Source organism: Pelobates fuscus, chromosome 13 (genome assembly GCF_036172605.1).
Source record: "Pelobates fuscus isolate aPelFus1 chromosome 13, aPelFus1.pri, whole genome shotgun sequence".
NCBI classification, from domain to species: domain Eukaryota; kingdom Metazoa; phylum Chordata; class Amphibia; order Anura; family Pelobatidae; genus Pelobates; species Pelobates fuscus.
Window position 1 is genome coordinate 94,536,957 of NC_086329.1, and position 17,249 is coordinate 94,554,205.

Genomic DNA, 17,249 nt, shown 5'->3' on the forward strand with positions numbered 1-17,249 from the left:
TTCTAAAGGGGCTGCCTGTGTTCCAGTCTGTTTTAGGACATAGAAACATCTTGTGAATAAAACTAACTCTGAGCGCCTCCCATTACGGCAGCTCCCTAGCAACCCGTGCCGTAAAGCGGCTACTGTCCGACTGAGAGGTGCCGTAAAGCAGTTACTGTCCGGCTGAGAGGTGCCGTAAAGCGGTGAGAGTCGAGTTGAGAAGTTGTGCCGTAAAGCGTCGAGTTGAGAAGTGGTGCCGTAAAGCGTCGAGTTGAGAAGTGGTGCCGTAAAGCGGTAAGCGCAGCGCTGAGGGGGGTGCCGTAAAGCGCTGTGCGGGGAGGAGCCGAGCAGGAGATGTCGGATCGGATGAGCTGAGCTCCCCCGGCCGGGGCCTGCACGGACACACAGCGGGGGGCCCGCACCGAGCCCGGGTACAGCACCGAGCCCCGCACCCACCCACACACTCTGTCCGCGGGGCCCCCCCACTGTCACCCCCCCGGGGCCCCGACCATAACTACCACCAGCACGGGCTCCCAGAGCACCCCACTGCCCCCCAATACTGGGCTGTGCACAGATCACCCCACTGCCCCCCAATACTGGGCTGTGCCTAGGGCCCCCAGAGAACCCAACTGCCCCCCAATACTGGGCTGTGCACAGAGTACCCCACTGCCCCCCAATACTGGGCTGTGCACAGAGTACCCCACTGGCCCCCCAATACTGGGCTGTGCACAGAGTACCCCACTGGCCCCCCAATACTGGGCTGTGCACAGAGTACCCCACTGGCCCCCCAATACTGGGCTGTGCACAGAGTACCCCACTGGCCCCCCAATACTGGGCTGTGCACAGAGTACCCCACTGACCCCCCAATACTGGGCTGTGCACAGAGTACCCCACTGGCCCCCCAATACTGGGCTGTGCACAGAGTACCCCACTGGCCCCCCAATACTGGGCTGTGCACAGAGTACCCCACTGGCCCCCCAATACTGGGCTGTGCACAGAGTACCCCACTGGCCCCCCAATACTGGGCTGTGCACAGAGTACCCCACTGGCCCCCCAATACTGGGCTGTGCACAGAGTACCCCACTGGCCCCCCAATACTGGGCTGTGCACAGAGTACCCCACTGGCCCCCCAATACTGGGCTGTGCACAGAGTACCCCACTGGCCCCCCAATACTGGGCTGTGCACAGAGTACCCCACTGGCCCCCCAATACTGGGCTGTGCACAGAGTACCCCACTGGCCCCCCAATACTGGGCTGTGCACAGAGTACCCCACTGGCCCCCCAATACTGGGCTGTGCACAGAGTACCCCACTGGCCCCCAATACTGGCCATGTCTCAAGCAGCACCCGGACGCTCTCTCCCTAGGGCTGTGGCCAGGGGCCCCAGACTGTCTATAACTCTCCCCCCGGACTGTGACTAGCTAGGGGCCCCTGACAGTTTGTATCTCTGCCCCCCTCAGGCTCTGCACACAGGGACCCCTAGCTGTGTGTAACCAAAATCCTCCATCCCCCACACAGAACCTGCCCTGTGACCCTTGTCTCTCTATTTTAATTTTTTGTGGCCCTTGACATTTTGTATACAGTATTTAATGCCTGGAATGTACTTGGTGGCCCCTGGCTATTTTAATCTGTCCTGTATATATCCTGTGGCCCCTGGCATTCTGGATCTCTCCCCTCCCCCCTATGTTTACATTCCCAGTGCTGTGGTCCCTGTTTACAGTGTAACTCTGGCTGCAAGCTGCTGCACTGAATTCCTGGCAAACTCAGCCCCTCACTTACTATTTTGATAAGCTGGCCCAGTGGCTGCTCTTGATTCTTAATGCAGATGGCACCACGGCTACTCTGGGTTTTACTGTCTGGTGGCTCTGCGTTACTAATGGCATAGTCTAGTGACTCTGCGGCTACTTTGGGTGTTGGGATCTGGCAGCTCAGTGTATACTCTGAGTTGCCCATTTTCTTGGCATGGCACCCCATTTGTTGTGCTGTACATCCTTTTACTAAGTATATGTAACGTGCTCCTTTTTGTTAACCATAAATATGAAAAAAAAAGTAATACACATATGATAAATGCTGCAGAAATATTTGATTTGCTTTTCAACAAATATTACACTACCTTTCACTGGTGCGGATACCCCATTATTGATGGCGTAGCAGAAGTTGATCCCTAAATTGTCGCGCTACCACTTTGCCTTGTGGAACCCTGTAATCTTTGTGGCTGGCCTTTTCATGTTCTGAATTCTTCACCTTTTGTTGGGGACTAGCATGCGCTCCAGTAACCCCCTGCGCGTTGTGGCTGATCTCTCTCTAGGGTCTAGGTACTGCTTTTTATCTGGCACCTGTGACTCTCATAGTGGTGTTGCTGTACCCGTTCTGGATCCTCTTACTGCCCTTCATCCACCATTGAACAGAGCTGTATAGTCGTCTGGTCTTAAACCAGATCCTATCACCCTTGGGTTACACACACTCTGCATCCAAAATTGCTCCCCCTTTTTGAAAGGTTGCAAATGTTTTGGATCTCTCCCAGATTTATTGTTATATATAAAGTGCCAATAAATTCTGTAGCACTATACAATAGGTGGACTAACAGACAGAGGGATTGAGGGCCATTCTCAATTAATTTACATGCTAGAGAGAGTGGGGTGTAGTGACACAAAAGGTAAGGGTAGGGTGCTAGGATAGTAGTCATTGAGGGCTTAGTGTTTTTGTTTGATGACCGGTACGGGGAAGGAAAGCTGTTGACAATTTAAGGAGTGGAGATTGGGTGAGAGTCTAACAGAGAGGGGAAGGGCATTCCATAGGAATGGTGCAGCCCTGGAGAAGTCTTCAAGGCGAGCTTCATAGGTAGGAGTAGGAACAGAGGTTAGACGTAGGTCTTTGGCAGAGTGTAGGGGCATAAATAGGACATATTTGTGTATTAGTGAGGATAGGTAGGTTGGAGAAGCATTGTGTATTGATTTGTAAACAAGTAATCTTAAATTGACTCTTATATCTTACGGCAAGCCAATTTAAGGACTGACAAAGGAGGGAAGTGCGGGCAGACAGGAAGATGAGCCTTGCCGCCACGTTCATTATAGACTGTAAATGGGCAAGTTGGGAACACTTAAGACGACTAAGAAGCGGGTTACAGTAGTCAAGGCGAGAGAGGACAGTGGCATGGACAAGCACCTTAGCCGTATCTGGCGTTAATTAGGGGCGCATGCGTGCTATGTTTTTGAGATGGAAGCAGCAGGATTTGGCGGTTGATTGGACATAAGGGGTGAAGGAGAGGTTGCAGTGTTGAGAGCCATGGTTGCCAGCTCTGCCTACACCAAGCCATCAGTCATCTCCATTATCTAGCACGTGTGAAACTCCTGACAAACACCCCTGTACTGAGATAAATGTATCTTTATGGAATTTTCCATTTTCTCCAGTCTGTACTTTATTACTGAGGTGTCCAAAATTTCCCTCGTCTGTTTTACTCTCTCTCATCATGTGTCAGCACATTGCAGTAAATAATAACTCTATAACCAAACATAGTCTGTTTACTTTGGCCCTCTGTAGTTGGTGCATACTGTTTATATGTTGTGGCAGTTACGTAAACTACAACTCACACAGAACTTGTAGCTCACAAATCAAGATATGAATGTATGTTAATATTTAAAAAACAAAGTACACCCTAAACGCTGAATTTAGAGTAGTTAAATACAAATCTAATGAAAAAGGAGTTTTTTTTATATAGAAACCCCCAAAATAAAGCGAATAGCAATGCCCAGACGCTGACGCAATCCTAACACTGCTTAGCATGCAAAGTTGGAGCAGTTTCAAAAAACACTTTGTTGTTTTTTTAAATGGTCATCGCAATTTATTTTACATCGTTTAATTTCTGACATAAAAACAAATTAATTCTTTTTTGTAATCTTATTTGTTTTTCTGCAGGTCACTCACCTACTTTGTAAAAACAATAATTCCTTTCTGGTGAGTATTTACTATTTTTTTTACTTTGACAAACTTTAAAATATTGTAATAAAAATAAATAATTGGATCAGTATATATGTGTACATATATTCTGGATTACACATTATCATCTAACAGTATCAAACAGCTTTGCTGTAAGTCTAAACCATGGCTCTGAAACTTTGGTACCCCAGGCGTTGATGGACTACAACACCCAGAATTCTTTTAATGCATAAGCTGGTCAAGCATCATGTACGTTGTAGTGCAGCAACATCTCAGAACTGGAATTTGTGCTGTCTGCTCTAAACAATCCGTTTGAAATGAAATTGTATCTCTATAGAAATCTGTTGAAACTTGTTTGTGGACTTTCAAAGTCTAATCAGCGATGTCTCTTTAAATATACATGGTGGTGTGTGTATATCAAAGTGGTGTAGAGTTGTAAAAATGTCAGTTACTGTGGTCACAGACGCCACATTCCATTGGGAATTTTACATCTTTGCACAATTCTGGTAAAAAAAATTGAGTCCTATTCTGAATGCCATTGAAATGCATATACCATTCCATCAATTGGTACCTCGCTGTAGTTTGTGGCAGAGAGCAAAACATGAGCTCACAATTACCTAGAAAGCCAACTTACCCGTAGTCAAGGAAGTCAAGTTTTGTTTCTGGACCCTTATAACCCTTTCATTTCTTATTACCTTCTGATATTGAAGTGCATCGCTTTTATTCAATTTCTTATTCAGATTTCTGAGATTTCAGCACAGCTCTTCTGCAGAATAGACATGTCCTTTACTGGTGGAATGGCTGATGGCAAAACGGATCTTACCAACGGTAAGCGATATTCCAAGCTGTGTCCCCCATCTGTGGCTGTGTGTAAAAAAAACAAATTAATTTGAAAAAGTCGAAAAACAAGTTTGCATCTTTTATTTGTCTGCGTTTCTCATTGTGCAGAATGTATAACACGGCAATATAGAAGAGATAAAATAATAATAAAGAGGAAATGCTCTGTTTCACTTCAAAACGAGTATTGAGCACGCTAAAAGTTTATTTAAAGGGATAGTAAACACCAGTAACTTCAAAGACTGTTGTATTAAACAATGTCCAGTCTTTGACCCATTGAAAGAGAGGAAACAGTATGTAGAGTGTCCCTTCATAGTGCCTACAGTCCCCCAGCACTATCCCTCTATTCAGTAATAAACCGTTTTTGGGCAGTTTAACACTGAATGAGGTTCCCTGATCGCCCACAACTCATACCAGCAATGGGAGATACGGTCATAGGCTGAAAATGGTCAGCTTGCGCGCTAAGCCAATTACAACCACCCATTGTTGTTCAGATAAATTGTTCCGCATAAGCCTGAGCAGCACAAATTTAACGTTTTAACACTGAACAGAAAATTGGAGCCAAGGGACTCCATCCATTGTAATTATTTCAGTGACATTGTTATGGGTATATGCAAGTTTTACAAGTTTTTATAATGAAAGTATTTCTTAAAGGAACACCTTTCTGACCCTATAGTGTTAAAACCACCTTTTAGGTGGCTTGCCCCCCTTAATCTCCTTAGAAAGGGTTAAAATTTACTTTATTTCCAGCTCCATGCAGGTCCACCAGCGCTGGCCCAGCCCCCGATTTGCTTCATTGGTGACATCATCACAATTTAAGAGTTTTAGCCAATCCAATGCTTTGTATTGGCTGAAATCGACAAGGAGGTGGGTTGGGTTGGGGCCAAACACTGTTTTGGCCAATCAGCACCTCCTTAGGGATTGAATCAATGCATCTATATGAGAATTTCAGCGTCTTCATGGAGACGATGAATGGACGTGCTGCCCCAGGAAGTACCTCCAATGGTCATCTGAGGAGTGGCCACAGGAAGTATGCCTAGGGGCAATGTAAACACTACCTTTTTTCTGAAAATGTCTGAACGGAGTGATTATACACACCAGAACAACTACTTTAAGCTGTAGTTGTTATGGTGACTATAGTGGCCCTTTTAAACTGTGTATTTTGTCTTTAAGAGATTTTACTAACTGACAAGTTGTTAGAAATGGAACATATTATTATTATTTCTTTATATACAGTGTTTCTTTAATAAATTACCTCTTACCCATATTCAGTGGTGTTCAGACTTTAGGACGTCTTAGGTTAGTGGAATTCCCCAAGTTGGAATTTCCCATGTCATATCCAACCTTAAGTTTTAGTCCAAACAGATGAGATGTTCCTATGTGAAATGACCAAGTTATGGCCTTGTATCTTTGCCAAGTTAAGGTAGGTCCTAACATGACCGGTAGGACCTAATCGAAAATGGAAGGTATAAATATGTTTATATTGTATTCTTAATTACTTATATATTTTAAATAGAGGGAACTCTTACAAACGATATAGTATGGCTAAGACATCTGTACGGTTAACCCTGCTCAATTCAATGCTCTTATAGTTGTGTATATAGGTTAACCAGCAGCGGTTACAACATGAAGTTATTGCAGTGCCCCTTTAAGATCGTTGTGGCATAACCCTAATAGGGCATTTTTGCTCTTGCTCGGTCAGGGTGAGTGCATAGATTGTCTCCTAATGTTCTTGGTGAACTGAAATGGGACCATCCACAGAAGCTTACTAAAATAATGTGCAAAGTCCACAATGGGACATTTGAAAGAGTATTTGTTAATCCTCACAAATAATACATAGTATCCTGAAAATAATGATAGGGCTTACAAATCAGATATAACCATTTACTTAAAAATAAACACCATGGTAGATATGCTTCCTTGTAAAGACAGCTATTGTCAGCCAGTGACCGTGTAGTATGCAAGTGCTGTATGAAGCAGCCAGGCCAAGAACTCTAAAGGAACACTCAAAATACCGTAACTGAGAGCGACTGACAGTCTGTTAGTGAGCTAGACCTGCATGCAGGGATTAGCCAATGGGAGCAAACCGAAGCTTATGTTTGGGTGTGGAGGCACCTCATGTAAAAAGTCAGGCTGTTACTGAAAGCGTAATCCAGGGCTCAACAAATCCCAGGAACCTGGTATGTCAGCCCTTGTAGGAGGCCTCCTGCGGTGTCATGGGAGGCGGCCGCCCGCGGTGGCAGCAATCTACCTGCAGTTCCTCTCTGATCCCTCGGAAGCTGGAATATGACTTCACTCCGGCCCCGGCATCACTACAGAGAACGCGAGGGAGCAGAGAGGAGCTGCAGGTAGATTACTACTCCCTCACACGCAGGGTCGGGAGTAAAAGGTAGGGAGGCTGGGTCGATTTTCAATTAAAATAAAAAAACTCCGTTTGTGTGCGTGCATGCGTGCGTCTGTTGGAGAGTGTGTCTGTCTGTTTAGGTACCTGCCTCTCTCCAATCGAACATGAAAGATGTTTGTGCTCGCCTTTTTTCCCACGCAGTACCCATTTCGCCATTGCCAAAATAATTAGTCTTTATGATCTCATCTAAGGGAGGATATTGCGCATGCACAGCAAAACAATGTGCCCATCAGCATCTCCTGATAGAGATGCATTAAACCAATGCATCTCTATGGGGAACATTCAGCACCTCCATACAAAGCGTGGAGACACTGAACATTGGTGCTGCACACTGCAAGGACTATCTAGTGGCCATCTGAGTGACTGTTACTAGGCAGCAATGTAAACACTGCCATTTCTATGAAAAGACAGTGTTTACATTGAAAGGTCTGCAGGTACACGCTATAGACATCAGAACAACTACATTAAGCTGTAGTGGTTCTGGTGTCTATAATGTCTCTCAAGAATTTAATTTTTCTCGATGAAAATGAAACATAAAATTATTATTTTTTCATTTTAATTTTTTTTATTTTAATTTTAAATTAAAATTTTATTTTTTAGCTGGCTCCTAGATTCTAAACACATTTGTCAAGCCCTGGCGTAATCACTATAGTGATTATGGTTCTTGGAGTGTTCCTTTAAAGGGACACTCAAGGCACCCAGACCACTTCTGCCCATTGGAGTTGTGTGGGTGCCAACTCCCACTACTCTTAACCCTGCTTTTTTTATAAACTGCAAGAATTACCTTGCAGGGTTAACTCCACCATTAGAGGGCACTTTCTATATCATAGCACAGATCTGTGCTAGATCGTCGCTGGACGGCCTCACGCTGTGTAAGGACCTCCAGCGTCGCTCAATTCCCCATAGGAAAGCATTGAAAAGCATTTTCAATGCTTTCCTATGGGGAGCTCTAATGCGCATGCGCGACCTTGATGCGCATTAGGTCTCCCCGGCCGGTGGGGGGGATCAGTCTCCCCCGCTGGCTGACGTAATACAGAGGAGGAGCGGCGGCGGAGGAAGAAGCAGAGACGTGGGACATGTCGCTGCCTCTGGTAAGTGACCTGAAGGGGTTTTCACCCCTTCAGCAACCGGGGATGTGGTGGTGGTGGTGGGAGGGAGAGGGGACCTGCAGTGCCAGGAAAACGGATTGTTTTCCTGGCACTGGAGTTTCCCTTTAATATCCGTAGTAACGTACCTGCCAGGCTCGCAGCATTAACGTCAATGAAATTGGTGTACGTAAGTGCACAATCAAGTGGTCAGAGGTTCTAAGGAAAGGTCTGAAGTGGGCTAGTCACTTTGAAGAGCAGGCCCGTTTGTGTTTTCCAGGGTTGCCCTCAGTTCAGTTACACATACAGCTTTTGATTTGTTTGCTAAATTCAGTCCCCCTGGATCTATGCCAATGACATGTTAAGTGTACTAACTAGGGATATTTTACTTTTTCACGAAGTAGAGATTTATTTTAAAATTATTTGCTTTGCAGATAAAGTGTTTGGTGGCAGGTTAATACATACGTTCAGGATTATTTACTAAAGTGAGAGTTGTTGAGAATTTAAACTCTGTTTCACTCCAAAGAGTGAAACTGGAAAAATTCTCCAAGTTGGCTATGCTTCCAGTTTTTAGCTCTTTGGCTCTAAATTTTAAATTGTCTTTGAATTCACTTTCCCCTTGAATTCCCCTTAACAACTCTCTCTATAGTGGATATGTCTTCAGTAAACCAGTCTATGATTGCGTGATTCAGTACTGGTCACCTCTCTAACACTTGCTGTGATGTCTATTCCCCTGTACAGGCAGCTTTTCCAGCAGTCCAGAAGACATGTCTGGAGCTGAAGAAGGTAAGGAGAACTCCTCTGGAATTGAGGTGGAGGCCTCTGATGTGAGCTTGAGTCTCACTGGGGATGAGGCTGGAGCTACTCGAGTAGAGAGAGACACTGGATCTGAGACCTCAGGGGAGGACAAAGACTCTGATAGTATGGACGACACTGGCCATTATTCCATCAATGACGATAAGAGAGGTAATGATCGCTCCAACTCAGATGACGAAGAAGATGACGACGACGATGATGATGATGACGACGAGGAAGAAGACCATCTCCGTAAGCGAGCCCAACGAAAACGGGCCAATCACGACCAGGATTCCTCAGATGATGAGCGAGCTCTGGAGGACTGGGTGACCTCTGAAAAGACACCACTACCCCGACCCAGATGGAGGGCTATCCGTGCCCTCAGACAACGAGAGATGGGAAGCAGTACTCGCTTTATCTATGATGCCTGTGGGGCAAGGGGGTTTGTCCAGCGTTTCCACCTTCTCCATGGCTTGGAAGGGCACAGTGGCTGTGTTAATACCTTGCACTTCAACCAGCGGGGGACTTGGTTGGCAAGTGGCAGTGACGACCTCAAAGTTGTGGTATGGGACTGGGTCCGGAGGAAGCCTGTGCTGGAGTTTGAGAGCGGCCACAAGAGCAATGTGTTTCAGGTAAATCACACTAACCCTTTATTTTATAGAACATGACCTCAATCCCCGATTTATTTTTAGGTTTTTTAGATTCGTTGGATGTACAACTGTATTTTTATTTTTCAGTCTTGATAATAAGCTTTGCTTGACGGCTCTCAGCCAATTAATAATGTCCAAAGTTGGTAAACAAAAGCTGAAGTATAAACTTGAGAATAGCTGTGCAAACCACAAGGGCTTTTGTACCATTTATCTTCTTTACTGTCTTGAGTTATTTTTAAAGGGACAGGAACTGCTCTATGCCTGGTTGTGTGTGCACATGGACTGGGGACCATTAATGCTGAACCATGCCCATGGGCCAGCTTGGGTGCAGAGACAGGGATTCTAAATTACACAGTTTACTCTGTAATAATGTGGACATTTCGCAAATAATTTTTTTTTTATATGGATCCATCAAAAAGTATGATTTCACAATTCCTTTAAGGTACATGGAGAGGAGGGTACCATGTTAAATATTTGCAAATTAGGTTCCTGAAAGTTACCAGAGGCATTTTATTTACGCCAAGTAGAGAGGTATGTCTTGACTCCAGGCAGGGTATCTACTTCTATATCCTGAGTTTTTGCTGGCCTCGAGAGAACCTCTCCTTTTGTCTGAATTTACCATGATGATCGTATGCCGTGCCGTTGATGCTATCCTCTCTGTTCATATTGCTGGTCAGGTCTTGACAAACCGCCGCATGGTTATTTGCCAAACTGAGAATTGTTGGGAATTTCAAATTAATGACCAAACTAGCAGATCTGGTAACACTTTCCAAGTCACCTATGCTTCCACTTTGACTATAACAAACATGTATTCTTGACCCTATAGTGCTAAACCCACCATTTATGTGGCTTGCTCCCCAGTTAAAGTATAAAACTCACCTCATTTTGAGCGCCGCTGATGCTGGCTCCGCCCCCTTTGTGACATAAAAATGGCAGGTTTTTAGCCAATCCAATGCTTTCCCGTCAGGAAAGCATTGGATTGGCTAAAATTGGCACGGGGACGGGGCCAAATGCCGTTTTGGCCAATCATGACCTTCTAATAGAGATGTAGTGAATCGATGCATCTCTATGCGGAAAATTCTGCGTCTCCATGCAGAGCGTGGGGATTCTGAACGGCAGGGCTGCTTACTGTGCAGCACTGAGCCAGGAAGCACCTCCTCTGGCCATCTGAGGAGTGGCCACTTGGATATGTCCTTTGGGGCAATGTAAACACTGCCTATTCCCTGAAAAGGCAATGTTTACATGAAAATGCCTGAAGGGAGCCATTATACTTGCCAAGCTTTAGTTGTTCTGGTGACTCTAGTGTCCCTTTAAATTTTAGATTCACTTTAAATTCCCAGCAATGCTCTCTTTAGCAAATAACCTGCTGGCGGTTTGTCCAGATTTAATATCCCCACAGAAGTCGTTCCATCGTACTTTTGACACTGAATACTTTGTGTCATTTGACATGTTCTCATCTGTTTTGCTTTTTGGTGTAAAGGTGCATAGCATCCTACACATTCTAGTGTGCAGTCTGGTGCAAGGAACTATGTGAATATACTGTGATGTCTTGCAAGTCTCTCAAAAGTCCCCATTTTGGGGTCCAGCACTTTCTGCATGGACCTGTATGTTAGGTATTAACCAGACAGGTATCTGTTACCTTGACATGCTTGATGCTGGACTGATGTTCCCCTGGCCCATCCATTCTGGATGTCGCTAGTGATATAAGTCAAGCCACTGGTGACGCACCAGTCAGGGTCAACTCACCGGCCTCTAATCTGCCAATTTTGGGAATTCTAATGTTTGCAGTGAGTCGACTGCTAACCATAAAAGTGTAGAATGGGACTGTGAGAAGGGGAGTGCGTATATATTTCCCACTGTGCAGAGTGCAATAATGTATCATTTATTACATATAAGATGATTGTTCCTGCAATGCAGAGTACAGATTACTGTAAATTGACCTTGGATATAGATGTTGTAAAGCCAGGAAAAAGAAAACTATTTTAAAAAAATTAAAATAATAATAAATGTTCTTTTCTTAGATTTCTCAAGGTTAGTTTAGCAGTGTAAGTTGCAAAATGTGCTGTAGACTTTATTGTACGGTTAACAAGTGGGGGGAAAAAAATAGAAATTTTTTGTAAATTACATTTTATTCAGGTTTTGTTTTGTTTTTTGTAAGTCGCTTTTGGATGTCCTGGACTTAATATGGCTACACGCAGGTACCTGTAACGGTGTGTATGCATTAAGTCAGTGCTCGCAGGCGCTGTTCAAATTAGGCTTGTGAGAAATCTGGTAAACTATTATTGTTTATTGTTTATTATTTATATTTTGCCTATTTTTTGTCACTCTGTATGTATTGTTATTTGTATGCTTAAACCTATTGTTGGTTTTGTCTAAATATTTTTTATATTGGTAGTTGAGGGAGTACCATTGAGGAATAGCACCCTGGTGGTTATAGTCTTTATTAACTGATTGTTTCTCCATACTTTATTCATTATATGACTGTCCAATTTTACAACATAGTAAGTCTGTACACGCAGGTACCTATGTGAAAAAATAACGAAGTGAGCCAGTATGCGCAGATCCCTTTGGGCTGATAGTGAGTGTTAAAGGCTACTCAGGAACAAACCTATAGTGCTTATGTCACCTTGTAGAGCACCGATAGGTGCCTAACTGTAGCAGACCCGGTGTCCGTGCTGCGATGGCCCAGGGTGGGAACACCCACTCATTAAACATTCATTATAGGAAAACTCTTACTACCATAACCACCACAGCATGCTCTAGTCAAACGTTTTGCTAACTTTTGAATTCTTATCCTGGTTCTACAGGGCAAAGGTTACGGAGAGAAAGAAGCTCCGGTTGGAGTTTTGCTTACTCTCTGAACCAAGCTAGGGCAAGCTCATGGGCTGAGTGTGTTAGCTGATCTTTCAGCCAGTGAGTTAAGACTTTAACTGCTGGGCTTTGCTCAGGCAGAGAGATTTCAGTTGTTGAAAGACGAGAAGTGGTACCTGGTGGACACCAGGTAAGAATTCAAATTGTTGGCTAATGGTTTGACTGCTTACAATGGATGGGAGCCAGGGCACTCCTAACACCATAACCACTACAGAGGCTGACATGTCAAAAGATGTCATTAAAAAATTGGATTTTTAAATAATGACATCCATAATATTGCCTTTTCCTTATTTGTTAGACTAGCAAGCAATCACAGTTATTCGCTAAATTGGGAATTATGTTATAATGACCTGGGAATTAATTTATTATTTTTATAAATCATAAGATTTTCCGTTTTTTTTTTTTTTTTTTTTTAAATGTTACCCTAGTATTCCAACTCCTTGCAAAGGTGACAAGGGATAAGCACTGGCTTCCACAAATAAAGCCGCTTCCTTGGTTCCACGGATCCTTTTCTGGCTACAGGTCACAAGAAGTGACAATTACTGCAAGGAGATAAACCACTTCAGAGTGCATTCTTCCTGTGGCAGAGGAAACGCATGTGTGGATATGGAGATACCATAACACCAGCAGAAGTCTTAATTTCTCCCTCTGACCTCGGGCAAAATGTCTCATACTTGAAAGTTTGAGATGGCTTACATCTTGCCTCCACTGTCTCTAGTCCCCACTGCTCACTTATTTGTAAAATAATTCTGCAGAAGGTAATCGAAGAAAAGACCGTCTTTCTGATGGCTCCATCTTGATCCAGCTGAAGCAGATATTTCCTTTTTTACACATCCCCACGCAGCTTCCCACCAGACTTCCTTCCGGAGTTAGACTTGCTTTATCAAAGACCCATCCTTCATCACGATCCAGGCTCCTTCTCACTTTTTTACAGTGTGAAGTCTGAGCGGGAGATCACGAGCAGTTGACATTTGTCAGAGAAAGTCCTTGGCGTTCGTGCAGCAGTTAGGTGGTTACCGGAGACGGTTATAACATATGTAAGAGGTTTCATACTGGTGCGTGGAATCCTGTATATCCCCAAATCTTCATTCTGGTCTTTCTTCAAGCAGGTGTTTAAAACTAGGCTAAATTTAGCTGTGGAGCCGGCATCTTGAACACATGAGGCTGTCCCTGAACCTTCCTATTTAGGGGAATACCCTATTATGGATTGCATACACTAAAACAGAAACTTACATTCCACCCCTAAAGGCTGATCTAACAGGGAGGTCAGGGAAAAATGTCCAGTTAAGTATGTTTTATTAGTTACTTGCGTGGTTCTTCTTGTTTTTTTTTTGTTTGTTTTTTTATAGAAATTATGAAATCTGAGTACCAATAGAATATTAATTTAATTACACAGTGATTACATTCAATAGTAATATTGCTGCAACGCTGTGCCTATTCAAGTTTTACAATATATTTGGTAACGAGCCCCTTTTTACTGACTCTACTCTACTACTCTTGAGCAGAGCGTAACAGGACCGTCTGTCCACAGAGTAATTTAATACTCTATTGAACTTTGCTAACCTTTGACGGGCCCGTGGCCTAAATTATGAATGGCACTTCACTGAGTCTACATAAGTAGCAGTCACGTACTCAAGGGAGTATAGTGGGTTAGCTGGGTGAGTAGGCGCATGCATATCTTCTTTCATGTGTGAATATTGCCCATAAATTCATACAGGCATTGTCTGTTAACTTTTCCCACCATTTCAGAGGTGTTCTGTCAGCCAGCTTGAAACCTCATGTATTGGTTCTCAGATCCTTTTTTTTATTCTAGGTTGGCAGAGTATTTGTGGATGAGATTTATTGTAGCAGCTGCCTAATTGAAACTTTGGTTCCTCCAGTTTCGAAGTGGGACTTAAATCAGCTTACACTTCTTCCTTGTGAACCTGCCACAAAGTGTCCATCAAATGCTTTACTGAATTGCCATGAGTGCAGTCCGAAGGCTTAGTGAAATCCAAGCCTTGAATATCCGATATAATCAATAGATTATTCAGACTATATTGGTTGCCTTCAGGATTACATCACCCAAGTTTGCAGCTCACTCGCGCTGAATGTGCCTCAATTCTCCACATCACAGTTGAATTTCCCTATGTCAACTATGCATGTCCGCGGCTGGAAGAATCCTCATACTTTTTCCAGACATGTCTTGTTCGTTTCTGACTCCTGCTGGAAGATGTGTTCTGTCCTCTATTGTTCTATAATTCTTCTCTTCCCTATTTACTTTGTGATGTCTCCCATTCACTGTTAACGAGCGTTTCAAGGAAAGTGTAAATTCCTCCCTGAGAGTGTCTCTCTTCCTTCATTACACATGTGTTTTCTGCAGTATTTCCTGTGTGCTGTTTCATAACAGACGTGTCGGGGAACAAGGAGTATTTTGATGTATAGCCTAGATAGGAGATGGTTTCCTTTACACTGTTACTAGAGGATAATTAAATGGATACTCCAGACACCATGACCACTTCAGTTATTTAAGGTGGTCATGGTGCCTGGAGACTGTGCAGCGTTTCTCTTTGAAATGCTGCACACTGTCAGGGTATTTATATCGGCAGACATTTTGTGCTATGATAGAAATTAAAGTGTATATTGCCTAAATCATTCTGAACAGCGCAGAATTTTGTTATTTTCAAGTTAACAAAAGACACAAGATTTCTATCCCTTTTGTAAAACTAACCACTTTGCCGGAAGCTAAGGAATGCTTAGTATATACAAACCTGTTGATAAGAAATGAGAACGGGGGATGGACAGACTGTCTAAATGCTAATGGAATATAATTAATTCTAAAACCAGACATTTATGACAGAGAAGATTAAATAATGTAATTTTACTTTCCATATTGTATAAGATTCCCATTGTAAGCGAAAGGTGAAACTTAGTTTACGAACTGTCATATTCGAAATTACAGCAGGAATTGGAGACACATAGTCTGAAGAAAGCCTAAAAAAAACTATTTGAACTGACAGAAAACGTAAGTTATAGACAAGTCAAAATAGCCACCCGGAAAAGTTAACTCTTTCCTGGATAGGAATGTTTAGTGGGACGAGACTGCCCTTTATAGACCAAATACTTAAATTGCTATCTGGAAGGTAACCACACCTCCAGTTTTCTATTGGTCTATCACCTAGAGAATTTTCCCTTTTAAAAAAAGTTAAGACAAAGGGAAGAGAGGGAAAAAAAATGCAAAAGGAAGCAAAGAAGCAAGGAGGTGAGCAGTCGGGGGCAATGCAGAGAAATCCATGACAGATATCCACTCCAGGGCACTCAGAATTTCTTACACACCATCACACATCCATTCAGTTCCTGAGACTACCTACGAATCTAATGAAAATATCTAGTCAACTGGTAATTCTACTGGTTTCATTTAATTAATCTAAATGAATTAACATTTTCTAATAGCATGATATATGACTGGATAAATCACGATCAGATTTTGATATTTAGAAATCTTAGTTAAATAAGAAGTACATAGTTATAACCATTCCATTCTGCAGATGGAATTAGAATAATGATGTATTTATGTGATTTATCACGTTAGCATATCGTGATATTTATCCAGGTGTATTGATTTGTTCTAAAATAAGATAAAATATCTATTTAGGCAAGTTAAAATTCTGCTTATAGAACATGGTAGATTACTCTTATTAGATGGTTCCAGGAAATGACTAATGAGCTGGTTTAAATGTTACTTTATTTAAAATTACATGAGAATAGGTCTTAATTACCTAGGAGGTCTAGCCAGCATTGATAGGGTTATTCTAACTGTTAGCTAAGTTTTATGGCCTTAAGCTGCAAGCTCTGTGTGTGTAAGTTTCACTTTAGTTTCTCTGTGAACTACCGTCATAAATCTTCTCTTGACAGCTAATGTTGTAGATTCTGTACTGTGTTAGCCAGTGGAATGTATTGCATACTCATATTATACTGAATATTCATTGATTATTATCACGCATGTTGCATATTATTATTATTTAATTTGTCACAATAAATTGTATCTATTTTTATAACAAATTGTGATTTTATTTATATGGAATACATTTCACTTACACGATAACGATCTTTGGGATCTGAGAATTGAAATAGTGGGCAATTCTCAACTTTTTACTAATATTATCCCATAAATACCCCCACAACACTACAAGTTAAACCAATTTGTTGCCGGACTCCAACTCTGACACATCATTAGGGTGTCAGCAGCCATCCCGGAATTAGAGCACAAATTTTGATACACTGAATATTCATTCATTGCCTGCGAGCGGTCAGCTCGTGCTCAAAGAATGAGTGGCAGGATTGCTGGTGCTCAAAGAATGAGTGGCAGGATTGCTGGTGCTCAAAGAATGAGTGGCAGGATTGCTGGTGCTCAAAGAATGAGTGGCAGGATTGCTGGTGCTCAAAGAATGAGTGGCAGGATTGCTGGTGCTCAAAGAATGAGTGGCAGGATTGCTGGTGCTCAAAGAATGAGTGGCAGGATTGCTGGTGCTCAAAGAATGAGTGGCAGGATTGGCATCCGGCTTCAGGAAAGGCCTAGCAGGACCAGGTAAGCAAGCAAACCATGGTAGAATAGTTTGCCCTATTACTGAGGAGCGGCAACCATGTTCTTCTACAGTGGGCTGTAGTGGTTATGGTGATTGAAGTAACCCTGTAAAGAAAACATGTCCTCCAG

At 43.0% G+C, this 17,249-nt stretch overlaps 1 protein-coding gene across 2 annotated transcripts in view; it reads left to right on the top strand.

Moving 5' to 3' along the window:
* Window positions 1-296: 296 nt before the first annotated feature.
* DCAF8 (DDB1 and CUL4 associated factor 8) overlaps window positions 297-17,249 on the top strand; it is a 60,928-nt gene continuing 43,975 nt past the window's right edge. The window contains exons 1-3 of one of the 2 annotated variants that reach the window (XM_063440428.1): window positions 297-410; window positions 4,655-4,742; window positions 8,982-9,667. In XM_063440428.1, coding sequence (XP_063296498.1) covers window positions 4,694-4,742; window positions 8,982-9,667 — 735 coding nt within the window. In that variant the 5' untranslated portion in view covers window positions 297-410; window positions 4,655-4,693. Of the gene's footprint in view, window positions 411-3,893; window positions 3,933-4,654; window positions 4,743-8,981; window positions 9,668-17,249 lie in introns of those variants that run through there. The other variant, XM_063440427.1, reaches the window with a different exon arrangement.